The 20,860-nt window shown below is 47.8% G+C and overlaps 1 protein-coding gene across 5 annotated transcripts; it reads right to left on the bottom strand.

The window, feature by feature from the left end:
- Positions 1-5,609: 5,609 nt before the first annotated feature.
- LOC105483029 (intercellular adhesion molecule 1) lies at positions 5,610-20,539 on the bottom strand. 5 transcript variants are annotated; one of them, XM_071083429.1, is made up of 8 exons: positions 20,381-20,539; positions 14,282-14,380; positions 12,053-12,319; positions 9,877-10,197; positions 9,349-9,627; positions 8,542-8,811; positions 6,972-7,214; positions 5,610-6,466 (listed from the first exon to the last, which is right to left on the bottom strand). In XM_071083429.1, exons 2-8 carry the CDS (start codon positions 14,334-14,336, stop codon positions 6,243-6,245), a joined length of 1,659 nt encoding a protein of 552 aa, XP_070939530.1. In that variant the 5' UTR covers positions 14,337-14,380; positions 20,381-20,539; the 3' UTR covers positions 5,610-6,242. The 5 variants fall into 5 exon arrangements, with proteins under 5 accessions (XP_070939530.1, XP_070939527.1, XP_070939529.1 ...); XM_071083426.1 differs by having other exon boundaries at positions 12,053-12,331; positions 14,282-14,357; XM_071083428.1 differs by having other exon boundaries at positions 14,282-14,357.
- Between the last annotated feature and the right edge of the window lie 321 nt (positions 20,540-20,860).

Genomic DNA, 20,860 nt, shown 5'->3' with positions numbered 1-20,860 from the left:
GCAAATTTGAGATGCCTAGGTGTTTTCTAAACGATGCATATGTAAGCACTCACTCCCTGACATTCTGATATAATTAACCTGGAATCTGGTCCAGGCAAGAACAGTTTGAAAACTTTCCCAGGTGATTCTAATGTGTAAACAAGGTTGAAAACCACTGTGTTAGGGACTGCAAAGATGAGACCCATGTGTCCACAGCTGTTGTATTGGTGGAACAGGGAAAAAGAAGAACGAGGAGATGAGAGGCCTGGACCAGTTGTGGTGCCACCTGCTCCTAATTCCAACCAGTCATCTCAAAAGTGTTTCTCATGAGCCAGTCACAAAAAGACAAATACTGTCTGATTCCAGTCATATGAGGTACTCAGAGCAGTCAAATTCATAGAGACAAAAAGTAGGATGGTGGCTGCCAGTGGCTGAGGGAGCTATTTAATGAGCACAGGGTTTCGGCTGTGCAAGATGAAAAGGGTTCTGGAGATGGATGGTGGTGATGGTTGCATGACAATGTGAATGTACTTGACATGACTGAACTGTACACGTAAAACGGTTAAGATGGAGATTTTTTTATATTCTCACAACTGAAAAATGTTAGTAGTCTATTTTTGTTTTCATTTTTGAGACAGAGGCTGGAGTGCAGTGGTGCGATCTCGGCTCACTGCAACCTCCACTGCCCGGGTTCAAGTGATTCTCATCCCTCAGCCTCTTGAGTAACTGGGATTATAAGTGTGCACCACCACACAGGGCTAGGTTTTGGATTTTTAGTAAAGACAGGGTTTTGCCATGTTGGCCAGGCTGGTCTCAAACTCCTGGCCTCAGGTGATCCACCCGCCTTGGCCTCCCAAAATGCTGGGATTACAAGCGTGAGCCACTGCGCCTGGCCCTTAGTGGTATTTTCTAATGAAAACTCTTCCTGAACATAAGATTAGCGAGACTGGCACAAAGAAGAGTTCAGTAGGCAGAGCTCGAGTCATCCTTGACCCCTGGGATGTTTTCCTGACTCTGTCATTTTTCTGAATTTACCCTAACCTAAAATGACCACTTCTGAATTTCTTCCATGAGCGTTGTTGAAATACACGTGGTGGGTTTTGTCCCTTTATACACAGTTCAGAGCAGAACTGACCCCTTCCCTTTTCTTCTGAATTACAAGGTCTGGGCTTCTAGGCCAAGACAAGCTGACACTTTGCCTGGCTGCTTCTTTAATTCAGAAGGCCCTGGAGTGCTGAGGCATGTGATGAGCACCGCTGGGATTAGGGTTACCAACTTGTCCTGGTTTTCAGGAGACTTTCTCAATGTCAACACTGAAAGTCCTACATTCCTTCCAAGAATCCCTCAGCTCAATGCAAACTCAGCTAATAGGACTGGTCACCCTACTAGTAGTCCTAAATCATAGGGGACCAAACTGTGGGGGAAAGTAGGGGAAGAAGCAAGAAAAAGACTAGAAAAATCGGAAAGCTGTGCACGGTGTCTGTGACTTTTGATGGCCCTCAAGGTCACCATGGATTTCTGATTCTTGCTTTGAGTTTATGTGATTATAATGATGTGCTTAATTCCCACCAGAATTATCAGTGTAATAATTAAAACCAACAAATGTGAACACGTCTCCAGTACCATGCTAGTTTATTGCAGGTATTATGTCATTTCTTTCTAACGATAATTTTCTAAGGTAAACATTATTATTAACCCTATGGTAAGAAGTCCCACTAAAGATATAACTTATGCTTTCTCGGGTCTAGAGAGAAAGACACCAAAATGTCACCCTGACCATCCTTGAGAGGATAAACAGCCAGGCACGGTGGTTCACGCCTATAATCCCAGCACTTTGGGAGGCCGAGGCGGGCGGATCACAACGTCAGGAGATCGAGACCATCCTGGCTAACACTGTGAAACCCCGTCTCTACTAAAAATACAAAAAATAGCCGGGCGTGGTAGCAGGTGCCTGTAGTCCCAGGTACTCGGGAGGCTGAGGCAGGAGAATGGCGTGAACCTGGGAGGCAGAGCTTGCAGTGAGCCGAGATCGCGCCACTGCACTCCATTGCGCCACTGCACTCCAGCCTGGTCGACAGAGCGAGACTCCATCTCAAAAAAAAAAAAAAAAAAAAAAATATATATATATATATATATATATATATATATATATATAAATTAGCCAGATGTGGTGGTGCACTCCTGTATTCCTAGCTACTGAGGTATGAGAATCGCTCCAGCACAGGAGGCAGAGTTGCACTGAGCCGATCATGCCACTGCACTGCAGCTGGGTGGCTGAGCAAGATTCTGTCTCAAAAATAATAATAAAGACAATAAACTTTTGGAGCATTAAAGGCCACTCTTCCTCTGGAGATAATCAAGGTAGCTGTAACTTAAGCCTGAGCTGATTGTTAAAATGTTCAGAAACAATATGATCAAAACCATTTAGGGGGTGGGGCCTCCTCCTATAGACGATGAAGGCAGCTACCCTCAGAAGCTCTATTATACTGGAAGAGAGATATGAGACCCTGCTTTAAGAATCAGTGAAGCTGGGTGTGGTGGCTCAGCCTGAAATCCCAGCACTTTGGGAGGTGGGCAGATCACCGGAGGTCAGGCGTTTGAGAACAGCCTGGCCAACACGATGAAACCCTGTCTCTACTAGGAATACAAAAATTAGCCGGGCGTGGTGGTGCACACCTGTAATCCTAGCTACTCCAGAGGCGGAGGCAGGAAAATTGCTTGAAGCCAGGAGATGGAAGTTGCAGTGAGCCGAGATCGCGCCACTGCACTCCAGCCTGGGAGACAGAGGGAGACTCGGTCTCCAAAAAAAAAAAAAAAAAAAAAAGAATCAATGAGAAGGGGCTGCCTGACCCCTGGTGGTGTGGATGATCCTTCGGGAAGGGACTGGAGCCCTGGAAACCCAAGCAAGACGACACCCACAGCTGGACTAGGCCCTGAAGAAGCAGATCATCCTCCTCAGAGATCCACAGCAGCTGGGAACCCGGATCTGCAGACCCACTTGGTTTGATGGTACTGTGTGGGACCATCTGTCAACACTGACACCCTGTGGCAGTGACAAGCAAAGGCAGCAGCCGGCTAAGCCTCCAGGCTCTCCCTGCTGGAACTAGAAAGTCCAAGTGGCCCCCTTCTTCCTCCCTTTTTGGTTTTGTTTGTTTCGTTTTGTGTTTGTTTGCTTATTTTTGTTTTCATTTTCTTCAAGATGGGGTCTCGCACTGTTGCCCAGGCTGAAGTGCAATGGCGGCATCTCGGCTCACTGCAACCTCTGCGCCCCGGGTTCAAGCGATTCTCCTGCCTCAGCCTCCCCAGTAGCTGGGATTACAGGTGCACACCACCACGCCTGGCTTATTTTTCCCTTCCTTTTTGGATTCGCTGTGCTTCAAGGCGCTGAGGCCATGAGGCAGGGTTTGCAGATACAGGATAACTACAGCCCTGATGCAGCTGATCCTGACACCAAAATGGCTGTGGATCCCCGGATGGTGCAGCTCTATACTCCTGTCTCTGAAACCTGCTTCTTAACTTACTTCCCCAAATGCTCAATTCAGGCGAGGTATGATTTATCTTAGACTCACAGGATGAGAGAGCAGTAGCTCCACCTAGTGGAAACATCCAGGTTGAAAGGTCATGTTCGGGGATGATGCTATTTTGCAAAGTCAAGATATTTCATGTCCCTCCAGGAAGCCTTCCTTGATCCGAGTTATGCTTTCTCTTAACAATCTGTCTTCCCAGTCATAGGAGTTCATGCACAAATGTAATCTCCTAGTTGTTTGTCTAAATGGCTTTCCTAATAAATTTGTGGAAGCCAGAGACAATGTTTTGTTCACTGCTGTATCCCCACAGCCTTGCATGTGATGAAACCAAAGGGTTATTTTTACACTTAATCTATAACACCATACTCAGAGGAGGTCTGGGAAGAATGGGAAAATGTTTTCCCTCTGCTGTCTGATGCCACCGTTTTTTCTGGCTAATATCTGCAATTTGGAAGGCTACGCACCTCTCTCTATCTGGAAATCTGAATTTTAGTTTCGTTTTTGTTTCCTTTGTTTTGTTTTTGGGACAGGGTCTGGCTCTGTTGCCCAGGCTGGAGTGTAGTGCATGATCTCAACTCGCTGCAACCCTCTACCTCCCACGCTCAAGTGATCCTCCCACCTCAGACTCTCAAGTAGCTGGGACTACAGGAACGTGCCACTATACGTGACTAAGTTTTGTACTTTTTGTAGAAATGGGGTTTCGCCATGTTGCCCCGGCTATTTGCAAACTCCAGGGCTCAAGTGATTCGCCCACCTCAGCCTCCCAAAGTGCTGGGATTACAGGCGTGAGCCACCACCCCCGGCCTGAGTTTTAGTTTTGAAAGCAGGTAAAATAGGCTGCTGCCCTGAGCTAATGCACCCCCTGCCCTGGGCTGGTTGTTTATGCTATCGACACGGTGTTTTTTCCTTAGAAATTGTGCTTAAAGTTATAAAATGCAGCCAGGAGCGGTAGCTCACACCTGTAATCCAGCACTTTAGGAGACCAAGGTGGGTGGATCACAAGGTCAGGACTTCAAGACCAGCCTGGCCAAGATTGTGAAACCCTGTCTCCACTAAAAACAGAAAAAGTTAGCTGGGCATGGTGGTGGGCACCTGTAATCCCAGCTACTTGGGAGGCTGAGGCAGAGAATTGCTTGACCCGAGGGTGGAGATTGAAGCGAGCCGAAATCCTGCCACTGCACTCTAGCATGGGCAACACAGTGCGACTCCATGTAAAAAAAAAAAAAAAAAAAAAAAAAAAAAGTTATAAAATGCAACTATTTGACATAATAAGAGCTTTCAGCAATGACACAGAAGGGAAGGGAAATGCTTTTGGTATCATAAAATCACCTTTATTTTTACCATAGCAACATTTCAGTGAACATTTCTTGACTGATTTGGAAGAAAAGATCTGGTTTTATGATTCCTCATGCCTTCTCCGAGGGTGAATATACTCCTTCCCAAGGACAGGGAAGGAAGCTGAATCATAAAATCATATGAACATTTTCACAAGAGGATTCCTCTTGAAGCTTCAGGGACATTGTTTGCAGACAGATGAAAATATGCAGACAGATGAAAAGGGAGAGTAAACATTGGAACTCTAACCTAGACACCCATATGGGTAAAAAAAAGAAAACTGGCAAATGCGAACTCACAGTTGATCTCTCTGTCAAAAGGAATTCAGAGATGTTTGGAGTGCTTAACCTATGAGGCCAATTCCATGGAAGAACTCTACCTTCTACTTCACAGACAGAACACTGGGCTAGATAGGATGCTTGTCCGGCCCAAAGTGGAATTTCTTACCATCTGTATACTCCCCCAAGACCCACAACAGATAGTTACTGAGTTGAAGCTTGCCACTGATCCTTAATGATGTCTCTGGGAGCTGGCACTCCAGAAGCCCAGGTCAGGGGAGCAAGGAAAAGTGGAGATGGGAACAGAGCTCTGACTCCTAGCCCCGTATTTGATACTTACTCCCTTCAAAATCCTGTCCCTGGACTACAAATTGAGTTCCCAGTTAGAAATCAGAAAACCATGGAACATGAGTTGCATTTCTAAGATGTGCCTGAATTTAGTATGATGTTTAAGAGAAAAGGGCAGTGGCAAGAATGAGGAAAGGACAGATTCTTTTTTTTTTTTTTTTTTTGGATCTAAGAGTGGACTGATGATGCAACTGGCAAGGCACAAGAGGCCTTCTTACAAATCAAACATTGAGACTGAGATTCCTAATGACTAGAGTGAGCTCAAAAGAGAAAGGTGGCTGGGCATGGTGGCTCACACCTGCAATCCCAGCACTTTGGGAGGCCGAGGTGGGCAGATCACTTGAGGTCAGGAGTTTGAGACCAGCCTGGCCAACATGGTGAAACCCCATCTCTACTAAAAATACAAAAATCAGACAGGTGTGGTGGTGTGCACCTGTAATCCCAGCTCCTGGGGAGGCTGAGGCAGGAGAATTGCCTGAACTCGGGAGGCTGAAGTTGCAGTGAGCCAAGATCGCATCATTGCACTCCAGCCTAGGTAACAAGAGCGAGACTCCATCTCGAAAAAAGAAAAAAAAAAAAAAAAGCGGGAGAGAGAGAGAGAGAGAGAGAAAGGTGAGTTTGTGGACCTACTGGACAAACAGGACATGGGACATGGGGGCCTGAAACACTGTTTTACAGACAGAAGAACACAAAGGGAAATGCAGCCTGCCATTCTGTTACTTCCTTTCTCCTCTATCCCTTCTTCCCTCCCTGGGAAACCACAATAGCAGAAGTCTCATTCAATCAAATAGCTGTCAATTATATGAGTTGTACTTTTCTCTTCCTCAACAGCAAACTGGCTTTCCTCCTTTTTGTCCTCCTCTTTCTGCCTATAGAGCAATTTCCTCCTGTCCACTTTGCAGGGCCGATAGCTCAAATACAGTGCTATGGTGATGACACCCACTCCAAGGGCAACGGTAATAACGACAAAGAGGGCAGAGCTGATTCCTTCATCTAGTCCTGTCCAAGCACAGAAGACAGAGTTAGGAAGGTCTGATAGTACGAGGATCACCCACCCCAGCCCACCAGGCCCACTTCTGAGTCTCATTCTTCCCAACCTAGTAGAATCTTTCTTATTTTCATCCTTGGATAAGAATTCCAAACCCCTGGCCGGGCGCGGTGGCTCAAGCCTGTAATCCCAGCACTTTGGGAGGCCGAGGCGGGCGGATCACAAGGTCAGGAGATCGAGACCACAGTGAAACCCCGTCTCTACTAAAAATACAAAAAAAAAACTAGCCGGGCGCGGTGGCGGGCGCCTGTAGTCCCAGCTACTCAGGAGGCTGAGGCAGGAGAATGGCGGGAACCCGGGAGGCGGAGCTTGCAGTGAGCCGAGATCGCGCCACTGCACTCCAGCCTGGGCAACAGCGTGAGACTCCGTCTCAAAAAAAAAAAAAAAAAAAAAGAATTCCAAACCCCTAAGGAGTTTCCCATCTCCTGGGCCTGGCAGCAGGGCAGCAAAGTTTACCTTGAACAATGACAGCAATGTCTTTGCTGACAGAGCCCAGCTGGTTAGTGGCTGTGCAGCAGTAGGTTCCGGTGTGGTTCTGGGTTGCATTCTGTGGCACTTCAAGGTCAAAGACCACCCCATTCCAGGTACACACCAAGGCTGGAGCTGGGTTTCCCTTTGGGACGCAGGCAAGCGTGTGTTCCATCCCTTCCAGCCAGGTCTGTTTGCCAGGGCAACTGGATTCCTCTAGCCGTGGCTTGTCTGCAAAACCAGAGTTTCCCAAAGAGCTGAGTTCAGTGCACCACACTCCCTCACTACCTTCACCCCCTGCTCCCTCTCCTCACCCAAATCCGGTCCCCTCCATCCAACAGCTTTCCTTACCAAGGGAGCACTAGCAGCTCCCTACTTTGAGGCAACTCTTCTTTCCCATCTTCCCCATGGGCATGGAGTCCCAGATGAAACCTAGGGTGTTTTTGTTTGTTTGTTTTGAGACGGAGTCTGGCTCTCTCGCCAAGCTGGAGTGTGTGCAGTGGTTTGATCTCAGCTCACTGTAACCTCCACCTCCTGGGTTCAAGCGATTCTCCTGCCTCAGTCTCCCGAGTAGCTGGGACTACAAGCAGTGCCCCCACGCCCAGCTAATTTTTGTATTTTTAGTAGAGACGGGGTTTCACCATGTTGGCCAAGATGGTCTCTAACTCTTGACCTCGTGATCCACCAGCCTTGGCCTTCCAAAGTGTTGGGATTACAGGTGTGAGCCACCACGCCCAGCCAAAACGTAGGGTGTTTCTATAAAAAAGATTCAGACTAAATGATAACCCTGCTGTGTCCGTGGTGGCCCTGTGCCCCTGCTTCCCATCTTTGCTTCTCAGTGGGTAAGGAGCTAGGTAGTGGTGAACTCAAGAGATGAGGATTTTTCTACTTTTCTCTTTTTTTTTTTTTTTTTTTTGAGACGAAGTCTCGCTTTGTCACCCAGGCTACAGTGCAGTAGCGTGATCTCAGCTTACTACAACCTCCGCCTCCCAGGTTTCAAGCGATTCTCCTGCCTCAGCCTCCTGAGTAGTGGATTACAGGTGCCCATGACCACACTCGGCTAATATTTGTATTTTTCATAGAGATGGGGTTTCACCATGTTGGTCAGGCTGGTCTGGAACTCCTGACCTCTAGCCATCCACCCACCTTGGCCTCCCAAAGTGCTGGGATTACAGGCGTGAGCCACTGCGCCCGGCCTATTTTCTCTACTCTTCAAAATAGAAATTTGTAGATGGAATTTTTGGATATTTCCCTTTTCAGCATAAACTCCCACTATCACTTCCTTTGTTCTCCTCGGCCATCGCCCTCAACTAACGTTGCCTGATCACTTTAACCCCTTTCCTTTATGTTCCCAATTTCCCCTCATCTGGTTCCCCACTCACTCTCCCGGGAGTAAGGTAAGCTTGGAGCGCTTTCCTTTTATTCTCTCCTTTGATTTTTTTTTTTAATGAGAAAAATGTGGTAACTCTAATAATGAAGCACTGCTGGCCAAGAAGCTCTCTAGAAATGGGAAAATAATAATCCTTATTTTGACAAGAAAGATCAGGCCCCTACTCACATAGGACATGGAGCTGGATCACAGTGGTTTTCATCAACCACTGACCCTGCACCTCCAAAGAGGCCTCGCAGGAGAAATTTCGGCCATCATCTTCCTCCCTGGCAGTAAGTAGAAGCCAGGCAGGCTCCCCAGGGGCAGGGAGGTCTGGGGCTCCCTGAAGCCGAAGAGTAGGGCTGGGTGATGTTAATACATGCCCTGAGCAGGTCACATTAATGTCGGTCCCTGCCAATGGGTATGATTCTTTCAGCTCCAGGATTGGTGGAGGGAAGCCTGTAAGGAAAGGAAAAGGAGAACCAGATACATTTCTCAAAACTAGCAGACACTTCTGCACTCTTGCTGCTGGCAAAAGCCCTTGGGAAGGCAAACAACAGGGGAAAGACTTTGGATACCATTGCTTCTTCTGTAAAAGCTGAAGGAAAGAATGAGGTGGTTTGGGGATCCGAGAGCTTCTCTTATGCACGCACACATTTAGTTATGCTTCGCTGCAAGGACTGCAAGATGTCTTTTCATCTTACAGCTTTCCTCCTCACCTCAAATAAATGTTCCTAAAGTAGTTCGGGGCATCCACAATCACTCTGTAAGCAGGATAGCCTAAGGAAACTGGGGATGAAGTCTGGAAAGAACTACTGTAGCAATACATGTCCCCAATCTGCCTGCATTTACCAGAGAAAGATGAAGACTCATGTTCACTTGAGAGAGTACCCAGCAAAGGGCAGCAGGGATATCTACAGCCAAATCACTAACCCATTACTGTGTGTTTTCAGTTGCAGAGAACCCGTATGAAAAAGGAAGAGCCAGGTCACTTACTGTAGCTATGCACTAGCTTTCTTGTTTTCTGTTCCATTGGACCCAGAGATGCAAGGCAAGACAGTTCCTGATCACCAGCCTCCATGGCCCGAAAGGTAGCATTGGCCCATGCTGTGTCCCCCTCCCAGGAAAGGAAGGAGCTCAGCTCTTGGTCTTCCAGGAACATGTGGAATATAACTTCTTTGGCTGGAAACACCCTAGCCACCTCGCAGCTCACAGTCTCTGCCATCCCAACCTCCAAAAGGGAAGAGACCCAGATATGGGGAGTCTGAGAGAATTCTGCCAAAAAAATGAGGACAAGAAGAGAAAGGAGAAAAGTCATGAGAAATCATACGTCATGCAGGACCCTGCAAGGTGGGAAGGAAGTGGGGTTAAAATGTCTCTCTTCCCCAGGGTGAGCTTAAAGCCCAAGCAAAGGTGGAGCTCAGTTACTCTCACACCCTCACCCTAAACCCCATGAGAACTTAGTCCCAAAGACCAAGGCAAGATGAGCCCCAGGATTCCTCCTGCACTTGAGTTCTGACTCACCAAAGATCCGGAGTATTTTGATGGGTGAGCTGCCTTGAAAGAGGCTCCCACCTTGCAAACTCAAATCCAATTCTGCACGGCAGGAAAAATTGCACCTGTCATTCTCCCTTTGGGCTCTGACACTGATGATGACCTCAGCTCTTTGGGAGGCCACAGCCAAGCTCATAAAGTTCTTTCTATGCAGTTCTTGGTTACCCTGGAGAAGGGCAAGGGTGAGGCTCTCCAAGGGTGCTACACTGGGCACATGACACTTCACTGTGAAGGCTTCATCCACGGCCACCCAGGCAGGCTGCAGCTCCAGGATCACTTGCTCTGGTGGCTCTTTAAGACAAAAAAGCAGGGCTTGATGAGCATGCCATCCTCCTCTCCAGAAAGAAACGGCATAGGACAGGAAGATGAAGTGATACAAATCACAGAAGGTGACTGTCACCTTAAACCATCTGATCAGCAATGTCGGAATGTCAGCTTTCTGCCATCCCTGCCCTAGATGGGGCGAGTTAGTCTTCTGGCTCTTGTTCTTCCCATCAAAAGTGGCTAAGGCCATAGCCAAGAAGAGTGACTGCTGAGGGAGGGGCCCTTGCTTTGACTGTTGCTGCCATTCTGGAAAGCACTGATCTTTTACCAGAGGGGCTTCAGAGGCAAGAGCAGCTTCCGGGGGCTCCTTAGCATCACACAAAATCTATACTCTAGCAGGCCAGGTGCGGTGGCTCACGCCTGTAATCCCAGTGCTTTGGGAGGCCAAGACGAGCGGATCACTTGAGATCAGGAGTTCCAGACCAGCCTGGCCAAGATGGTGAAACCCTGTCTCTACTAAAAGTACAAAAATTAGCCAGGCGTGGTGGCAGGTGCCTGTAATCCCAGCTACTCAGGAGGCTGAGGCAGAGAATTGCTTGAACCCGGGAGGCAGAGGTTGCAGTGAGCCAAGGTTGCACTACTGCACTCCAGCCGGGGCAACAGAGCAAGATTCCATCTCAAAACAAACAAACTAAACTATAGTTAACCAAGTTCTGACCCCACAGAGACCATACTTGCTTTCATGGCCATATCTTTGCCCATGTTATTTGCCTACCTGAAAGGTCTTCCTTACCTGTCCCCTTCAATTCAAACCCTAACCATCCTGGGGGAGGGCAGTCAGGAGCCTCCTCCACCATGGAGCCTTCTCAGGCTGCCCCAGTTCACAAAGACCCTTCTCTCTCCAATCTCTGTTTATTCCAATAGCTTGTAGCAAACAATTCAGCATTAATTTTATACTTTTTTTTTTAAGAGATGGGATCCCACTCTGTTGCCCAGGCTGAAGTGCAGTGGTGTGATCATAGATCACTGCAGGCTTGAACTTCTAGGCTCCGAGGATCCTTCCACCTTAGCCTCCCAAGTAGCTGGGACTACAGGTGCATACCACTATGCCTGGTTAACTTTGAAAACTTTTTTTGTAGAGACAGAGGTTTCACTATGTTTCCCAAGCTGGTCTCAAACACCTGGCCTCAAGTGATCCTCTTGCCTTGGCCTCCCAAAGTGCTGGGATTAAAGCACGAGCTACTGTGCCCAGCCTAATCTTATACTTTTTGGTAATTTAACCATAAACATTATTAGCATATGCTTCCTATATTGAAGATATTTTCAAGCACAGATGTCTGGATGCTCTCTATGGTCTGCTCCTAATTTAAAACTCAGAAGAAAGCCTACATCAAAGGGAAGTAGAAGTGGGCCAGGCTCACTTCTACTTGCTGAACTTGAGGTGGCTCACGCCTGTAATCCCAGGACTTTGGGAGGCTGAGGCAGATAGATCACTTGAGGTCAGGAGTTCAAGACCAGCCCGTCTCTACTAAAAAAATACAAAAATTAGCCAGGCATGGTGGTGGGTGCCTGTAGTCCCAGCTACTGGGGAGGCTGAGGCAGGAGAATTGCTTGAATCCACGAGGTGGAGGCTGCAGTAAGCTGGGATCACACCACTGCACTCCAGCCTGAGCGATAGAGCAAGATTCCGTCTCAAAAATAATAATAATAATAAAGGTGATTGGATCTAGAATCCTTACAGTATGACAGAAATCTTTATTAAGGGCCTTAATTATCTCCCCTAATTAGAAACATTTGTCCCGTCCTTCCCTAAATAAGACATGTTCATGTTTCCCCATTCCTCCTTTCCATCCCCCTGCCCCCAGCCCTTAGCCCTACTCACGATACACAGTGATGCCAAGGCTTGTGTCCTTTTGAATCCCTGAACAAGAGAAGAAGCACTGCAGGATGGAATTCTCTGTTACATCCTCCAGAAGAAACTCTTTCCACTGAGGCCCTTTGCCCACCTGAGTTTTCTTTAAGAAGGTCTCAATTCCACTGGGTCCTGGGTCTGGGCAAGTAGTGCTGCAGTTGACCGCTAGGGACTGTCCAAACTCCACCAGGGCCTGATTTGGCCAAACAGAAACCTCAAACGACTCTTCTGCGACCCCTGAAATATGAACTACATATGCCAATGACTCTGGTGAGGACCACGAGACCCAAACAAAATACAGAACCTATTCTATCTAGTTCTAGGTTAGAGAACAGGAAATCTGCCCTGAACAAAAAGGTTCAGAGGACCAGACAGGACAAAAGACCTGTAATTGGCTGGGCACGGTGGCTCGCACCTGTAATCCCAGCAGTTTGGGAGGCCAAGGTGGGTGGATCACCTGAGGTCAGAAGTTCGAGACCAGCCTGACCAACATGGAGAAACCCCATCTCTATTAAAAACACAAAATTAGCCGGGCGTGGTGATGTGTGCCTGTAATTCCAGCTACTTGGGAAGCTGAGGCAGGAGAATTGCCTGAACCTGGGAGGCAGACGTTGCAGTGAGCTGAGATTGTGCCATTGCACTCCAGCCTGGGCAACAAGAGCGAAACTCCACCTCAAAAACAAAAACAAACAAACAAACCTGTAATTAACAAGTTAGCTCTGATTCCTCCACTATTCCCTCCACCTATCTTCTTTCTCGAGAACTTGAATTCTCTATTAATATCACCATGGAAATTATGGAGTTGCTAAAAAAATTATGCCCAGGAAACCAACATCTTCCTAAACTTTCAGAATTCTTGAAAGCGTCCCAGGATAGCCTGCTGCGGACCCTCACAGGATTCGAACTTCATTACTTATCCCTCAAAGCAGTGTCTCCCTCAAATTATGGCTAAGGATTCCCTTCGCCAGAATCACCCTGAATGCTTGTAAACTGCAGATTCCAACTCCATCTCAGAGTGCATGGTTTCAAACCTGTGAAGGTGGGAACTGAAAATATGCTAGGGGATAACAAGCCTGCTGGGGACCCTTATGCACACCAAATTCTCAGACCCATTGGTCTGCAGGTGACTCCCGGGTCACTCATTTCCCATGCCTTTTCTTTATGCCTCTTCTCAGAGTGAGACCATTCCGTTTTGATTTGGTGCTGAGAGAATAGATGTTTTGGATGCCTACAAATTTTGTCTGTTCTAGAAATCTTCTCTGATGCAGTGGGAGATGTCAGATACATTTTTATTTTATTTTATTTTATTTTTGAGACAGAGTTTCACTCTTTTTGCCTAGGCTGGAGTGCAATGGCGCAATCTCAGCTCTCTGCAACCTCCGCCTCCCATGTTCGAGCGATTCTCCTGCCTCAGCCTCCCAAGTAGCTGGGATTACAGGCACGTGCCACCATGCCCAGCTAATTTTGTATTTTTAGTAGAGACGGGGTTTCACCATGCTGGCCAGGCTGGTCTCCTGACCTCAGGTGATCCGCCAGCCTCAGCCTCCCAAAGTGCTGGGATTACAGGCATGAGCCACTGTGCCCGGCCAAGCCACCGCGCCTGGCCTCAGATGGATTTTAGATGCCTGATGTAAGTAAAGGGCACAGAGACTTCAGGAAGTCCTGAAGGCTTCTCTACAGGTCCCTTTTAGCTAGTCCATGTCTACCATCTACTTCACCTCCCAATACCAGTCCCCTCTGGGAATACACAGCTCTTGTAGCAGTGTTACCTGCTAAGGCCCCTGTTCCTTTCCTGTCATCAGGAGAACTCACTTTTTGTACCTGAGCTATGGGTCCTGTCCTACCAAGAACCTATTATAGTTCATCATGACACAAATGGTGGCAACAAAGAAGTAAAAACATTCTCAAGAGGAGAAATACAGGGCAGTCCTGGGGCAGTAAGGAACCAAGCAGAGAAGGCATGTTTCCTAGGGAGAGTCCTCTCTGATAGTCTATTAACTTGGGTTATCCCAGTTACAAGCCAGAGACCCTAAGGATTCTGTATCCTAGTGATCCAAGAGATAGGAATATTTCCCCCGGGTCCAGATGAACGAACACTGAAGTGTCACCCCACTTAGGACTCCCCACCTCCTTCCTCACTGACCAGCTACCTGTGTCCTGGCACATACTGGTTTAAAATGCTTTCCCAAATAGCCTCACCTGGGCAAAGGATCAAGGCCAGCAGGGCCCAGACAACAAACAGAAGCATTTTCATCCTGATGAGAATGGCCAAAGGCTGGAGAGAAAAAGACAGCAATGCTGGAGAAAGTGACCAAAAATACATATATAAGGAAAATTATTTCTTTGATATTAAGAGTCAGTCCCTTTCCTGAAATCTCACTAGTCTAGAAAAATTACAGCAAAAACATCAGCAGTGAAGGTGTACTAAAAGAATGTCTTGGGCTTGGCGTGGTGGCTCACGCCTGTAATCCCAACACTTTGGGAGGCTGAGGCAGGAAGATCATGAGGTCAGGAGATCGAGATCATCCTGGCTAACACGGTGAAACCCTGTCTCTACTAAAAATACAAAAAAAATAGCCCGGTATGTTGGTGGGAGCCTGTAGTCCCAGCTACTCGGGAGGCTGAGGCAGGAGAATGGCATGAACCCAGGAGGCGGAGCTTGCAGTGAGCTGAGGTTGTGTCACTGTACTCCAGCCTGGGCGACAGAGTGAGATTCCATCTCAAAAAAAAAAAAAGAATGTCCTATATTATATCTATTTATTTCAGTTTGGCTTATGTGCATAGCAAAAACACGGGGGAAAATATGAAAAAAGATGAGGCAATATTATCGAGACTCCTGTGTAAGTTGTATTCTACTTATCTTTTTACTAGTTTGCCTCCATCTATTAGACTGAGTCAATAGAAGGGTGCTGGCATGAAAACATGAAAAACTGAGTTTAGGCTGGGCACAATGGCTTACACCTATAATCCCAACACTTTGAGAGGCTGAGGCGGGTGGATCACCTGAGGTCAGGAGTTCCAGACCAGCCTGGCCAACATGGAGAAATCCGTCTCTACTAAAAAAATACAAAATTAGTTGGGCGTGGTGGCAAGTGCCTATAATCCCAGCTACTCAGGAGGCTGAGGCAGGAGAATCACTTGAACCCAGGAGGCAGAGGTTGCAGTGAGCCGAGATCATGCCACTGCACTCCAGCCTGGGTGACAGAGCAAGCCTCCTTCTCAAAAAAATAAAACAAAAACTCATTCAAGCTAATTTCTTCTAAGAAAGGCTTCTTGACTAGCCTTATCGCACTTCACAGTCCCTTATTTGTTATACATGATCTCTATCTCACTTTATGCCAAACAAGATTTCTGAAGTTGCAAAGTGAACTAATGTTCACTTTGGTGAATTATTTCAGTGATGTAATCATCACTATACTAGAAATTCCTTGAGGATAAGAGGCTGTAATGTACTTATCTTGTATCTCCAGCACCTAGCACAGAGCCTATGATATTGTGGACTACAATGAAGGACTACCCTCCAATTTTTTTTTTTTTTTTTTTTTTTTTTTGAGACGGAGTCTCGCTCTGTCGCCCAGGCTGGAGTGCAGTGGCCGGATCTCAGCTCACTGCAAGCTACGCCTCCCGGGTTTACGCCATTCTCCCGCGTCAGCCTCCCGAGTAGCTGGGACTACAGGCGCCTGCCACCTCGCCCGGCTAGTTTTTTGTATTTTTTTTAGTAGAGACAGGGTTTCACCGTGTTAGCCAGGATGGTCTCGATCTCCTGACCTCGTGATCCGCCCGTCTCGGCCTCCCAAAGTGCTGGGATTACAGGCTTGAGCCACCGCGCCCGGCCCCTCCAATTTTGTATTGAATTTTCATACAGTGGGTTTGGAACAGGTCTAACTCCACTTCTATGCTGGTCTGAGAGTTTTTTCTGTTTTTTTTTTTTTTTTTTTAAATACAGGGATAACAGGTGTATGAAAATTTGTACTCCCAAGTGAAGGTTACCCTTCAAAATAACCACTTTGGAATGCTATCATCTTATTCCAGTGATGACACAATTATTCAAAACCTTTTTTGAAATTATTTATTTATATATTGAGACAGGGTCTTGCTTTGTTGCCCAGGCTGAAGTGCAGTGGTGTGATCACAGCTCGCTGCAGCCTCAAATTCCTGGGCTCAAGCAATCCTCCCACCTCAGTCTCTTGAGTACCAGGGACTACAGGCACATACCACCACACCCAGACGATGTTTTTACTAACTGTTTTTGTAGAGACAGGGGTCTCACTATGTTGCCCAGGCTAATCCTGAACTCCTGGCCTCCAGTGATCCTCACACCTAAGCCTCCCAAGGTGCTGGGATTACAGGCATAAGCCACCACGCCCAGCCTGAAAGTAATTTAGAACTGGCTTTTAAGCCATATAAGAAAAATCAAGCTGGGAGCAGTGACTCATGCCTATGATCCCAGGATTCTAGGACACCAAGGTGGGAGGATTGCTTGAGCCCACGGGTTTGAGACCAACCTAGGCAACATAGCAAGACCCCGTCTCTACAAAAAAAATTAAAAATTAGCCAGGTGTGATTATGCTCACCTGTAGTCCTAGCTACCTGGGATGCTGAGGTGGGAGGATCACTTGAGCCAGTTTGAGGCTTCTGTGAGCCGTGACCATACCACTGTACTCCAGTCTGGGCAACAGAGCAAGACCTTGCCATAAATAAATAAATAAGTAAATAAATAAATAAATAAAGCAAGCTCTCCTCCTTGTTACTGAACCAAACCAGGTCTATCTGTTCACGTGCAATGTAAAGCCAAACACTGAAGCACCAGATTTTTGTAGAGATAAAAGTCTATTTCAAGGTGGCTGAGCGAGAAGACAGGCTCAAATGTCTCTTCAATCTGGAGCCTGGAACAAATTTTAAGTGTGAGGGAGGACACAAGTATGGGTGGAAGTACTGGAAGGACAGATTTTGATCTGAAGGACTTCAAACAGTACCATTTATGGTAAGATATGGTAAAGGGTCTTATACCCAGACATTCCTGGGCTTGGACCCGTTGCTTTTGTTTCAAAAGTGTTCCCGTGCTCGAGTTCCAGCCACATCCCAATCTTTTGGTTCTGCCGAAGGGCAAGACTTTAGTTCCAGGGTTATTTGAGGTCAAAGTCTCCCTTTCTGCACATGCTCTGACTGTATGACTTGCAACTTCTTGACTCTGGGCCTGTAAAATAACTTGATACCCCACTATCAGTGGGGTAGAACCAGTTAGAACTGATCCAGCAATTACACTCTCCAATGTGTAGATCTTGTGATGTTTAAGTCTATAACATGAATCCAGATTATTTGTGCTTTGATGGGGCCACAGTGTCACAAATAATTCCCCTTAGAGATTAATCCAAGAACTCCTTCTGTTTTACTCATCCCTCTGTAGCTTGCTGATGTTACCTTCTTTTTTTCTTTGAGATGGAGTCTCGCTCTGTCGCTCAGGCTGGAATGCAGTGGCACGATTTCCGCTCACTGCAAGCTCCGCCTCCTGGGTTCACGCCATTCTCCTGCCTCAGTCTCCTGAGTAGCTGAGACTACAGGCACCCGCCAGCACGCCCGGCTAATTTTTTTGTATTTTTAGTAGAGACAGGGTTTCACCGTATTCGCCAAGGTGGTTTCGATCGATCTCCTGACTTCGTGATCTGTCCATCTGCCTTGGCTTCCCAAAGTGCTCAGATTACAGGCATGAGCCACCACACCTGGCCTTTTTTGTTTGTTTGTTTGTTTGTTTGTTTTTCTGAAATGGGGTCTCACTCAGTCACCCAGCCTGGAGTGCAGTGGTGTGATCATAGCTCACTGCAGCCTCAGACTCCTGGGTTCAAGCAATCCTCCCATCTAGGCATTCCAAAGTGCTGGGATTACAGGTGTGAGCCACTGCACCTGACCTGATGTTATCTTCTTCTGCATAGCCTAGCACTGCTGTCAATTTTTTTTTTTTTTTTTTTTTTTTTGAGACAGAGTCTCGCTCTGTTGCCCAGACTGGAGTGCAGTGGTGCAATCTCGGCTCACTGCAACCTCCACCTCCCTGGTTCAAGCGATTCTCCTGCCCCAGCCTCCTGAGGAGCTGGGACTACAGGCATGTGCCACCTGGCCTGGCTAATTTTTTGTATTTTTAGAGAGATGGGGTTTCCCTGTGTTAGCCAGGATTGTCTCGATTTCCTGACCTCATGATCTGCCCGCCTCAGCCTCCCAAAGTGCTGGGATGACGGGCGTGAGCCACTGCGCCTGGCCTCACTGCTGTCTATTTATGTCATAGACTATGCTCTGCTCTTAGAGTCTTAGTTAAAAAAAACAAAAAACGAAAAAAAAAACAACTTCCTATTGCTCATTACTATAAGCCAAGCTAATCGATTTTTCTTTGTAGTTGCTACTAGTACTATCTCTATGCCCACAAAGAGTCTTAAGAAAACCGTCCTGGGCAAGTTTTTGTTTCCATACCTATAGACAGACATGTACTTTGTTCTTTGTTGTTTCATGCCCTGCCCTCACTGCACTATCCCCACAGCTCCAATCTTGCATCCTTGTTTTCACGTAGCAGGTTCTGAAACACAAGATTCTGTATTTATCTTGCTAAGGAGAAAGAAAGCAGTAACCCCAAGGAGAAATTATTTTTAATTTCTTTTAGAATTCCTTTTGCTTATTCTGTGGATTATATCCCAAATTAGAGGTTTAAACTGAGGCCGGGCGCAGTAACTCACACCTGTAATCCCAGCACTTCAGGAGGCAGAGGCGGGTGGATCACCCGAAGTCAGGAGTTCAAGACCAGCCTGGACAACATGGTGAAACCCTGTTTCTACTAAAAATACAAAAATTAGCTGGATGTGGTGGTGGGCATCTGTAATCCCAACTATTCAGGAGGCTGAAGCAGGAGAATTGTTTGAACCTGGGAGGTAGAGGTAGAAGTGAGCCAAGATTGCGCCATTGCACTCTATCTCAAAAAAAAAAAAAAAAGGGTTAAACTGTCTGAAAGTTTTGTCCTGCACTCCAGCCACTGGGAGGTCTGTTGCAGGAGAGGGGTAGGCAGTGAGGGGAGGGTGGGGACGCATGCTGTTGGATTGCTCTGGCTGCAGGATGTGAACTAAACTTTGCCTCCAAGTTTGGGATTCTCGCCTTCCATTCATAGTCAATGGTTTCTTGCTGTCTTTCCTTCCTTCCTTCTTTCTTCCTTTCCTTCCCTCCTTCCCTCCCTGCCTCCTTCCTTTCCCTCTCTCCTTCTCTCCCTGTCTCCTTCCTTTCGCTCCCTCCTCCTTCCTTCCTTCCCTTCCTCCTTCTTTCTTTTTCTTTCTTGCCTTCCATTCATATTCAAGGGTTTCTTGCTGATTTGTCTTTTCTTTCTTTCTTTCTTTCTTTCTTTTTTTTTTTTTTGAGACGGAGTTTCGCTCTTGTTCACCAGACTGGAGTGAAATGGCCCGACTCCGCTCACCGCAACTTCCACTTCCTGGGTTCCGGCGATTCTCCTACCTCAGCCTCCCAAGTCGTTGGGATTACAGGCGCGCGCTACCTCGCCCGGCTAATTTTTGTATTTTTGGTAGAGATGGGGTTTCACCATGTTGGCCAGCTTGGTCTGGAACTCCTGACCTCAAGTGATCTGCCCACCTTGGCCTCCCAAAGTGCTGGCATTACAGGTGTGAGCTACCCTGCCCAGCCGCTGTTTCTTATAAATGTAAGTCACACTGGGCCTTTGCACTCTCTCCTCCATCTGCCTAGAATTCTTTTCCTCCTCCCTAAACACTCCTCTATCCAGTTCAGTGTCTCTGCCATGCGGCCTGAGTTGACCACGGGCTTCCCAGCCCTCCCTGCCCACGCCCCCCACCGCAGTGCCCCCTGCACGCCTACCACTTTCCCTTCCGCAGCACCATCGCCTTCTAACACCCGAGCGATGAGGCCTGAAATCAGCGGCTCTATCTCTCCTGGACTGTAAGTACTAGGAAGGCAGGGCCCTTGGTTTTACTCGCTTATGGATCCCAAGCACCTGGAACGTTACAGGCGTTCAACGACCATAAAGGAACAAGTGAATGCACGAACGCACTAGATAGACGGGTACCAATCCTTGTGTGAGGGCCGCTGCCCCCCGCGTGGATACCGGGCACCAGGCCAGATCTTGCTGGGAAGGGGTCTCGGGTCCAGCGGGGAGAGGGGCGAGGACACCTCGTGGTCACCAAGGCTCTTCCTGGCGGACGATCCCTAACACACGTGAGAACCCGTTCAAAAAGCACTTCCACCCGGCTCCTCTGGGCTTCCGGCGACAGCCAAGGAAAACATGACCGAAATCCTCACCGAGTCGCGGCTGATCGCTCGCACGCCCCTCACCCTCGCTGGGCAGCTCCTCACGGCTTCGGCCTCCGCTCCTAGGCCTCCGCTCCTCAGCCTCGCCCACTCCGCTATCAGGCGCCAGCCAAGCTCTCAGACCGTTTGGTCTGCACCGCCAGGCGGGGGCGCGCGAGGGTGCGGCCGGAGAGCGGATTTTCCTGATCTGCCTAGGAACTCCTGACGTCCATGCGAAAGCTCAGCAGGGTTGGCTGAGATGAGAGGGACGGGCAGGTAGCTACAACGACGGGAGGGGAGCGTGGGGAAGATGAGGGTGGGGAAGGCTGAATTCTGTAGGGCAGAAAGCGCGTGTTTGGCGCCGCATAACTACTTATGAATAACGCAATATGGAAACAAAAGGAAAGGGATCGTTGCGGCAAAGCGCTGTTGTATGAGGAAAACAAGAGGTTGTCCTCCCCTGTGGCTGTTGTTTTCGTGGTGCGGCCCGGA

Source organism: Macaca nemestrina, chromosome 17 (assembly GCF_043159975.1).
Source record: "Macaca nemestrina isolate mMacNem1 chromosome 17, mMacNem.hap1, whole genome shotgun sequence".
Taxonomy (NCBI): domain Eukaryota; kingdom Metazoa; phylum Chordata; class Mammalia; order Primates; family Cercopithecidae; genus Macaca; species Macaca nemestrina.
The sequence above is the reverse complement of the archived record's forward strand: the minus strand, read 5'-3'. Positions and strand labels throughout refer to the sequence as shown.

Bases quoted from the DNA above. Each gene is read 5' to 3' on its own strand.
- LOC105483029 (XM_071083426.1), bottom strand. From the start codon at position 14,336: ATGAAAATGCTTCTGTTTGTTGTCTGGGCCCTGCTGGCCTTGATCCTT. The intron at 10,198-12,052 runs GTGAGTAGGGCT...TTTGTCTTAAAG, and splicing joins CCTTGGCATCACTGTGTATC to AGCCACCAGAGCAAGTGATC. The intron at 6,467-6,971 runs GTAAACTTTGCT...GTGCTTGGACAG, and splicing joins CATTGCTGTCATTGTTCAAG to GACTAGATGAAGGAATCAGC.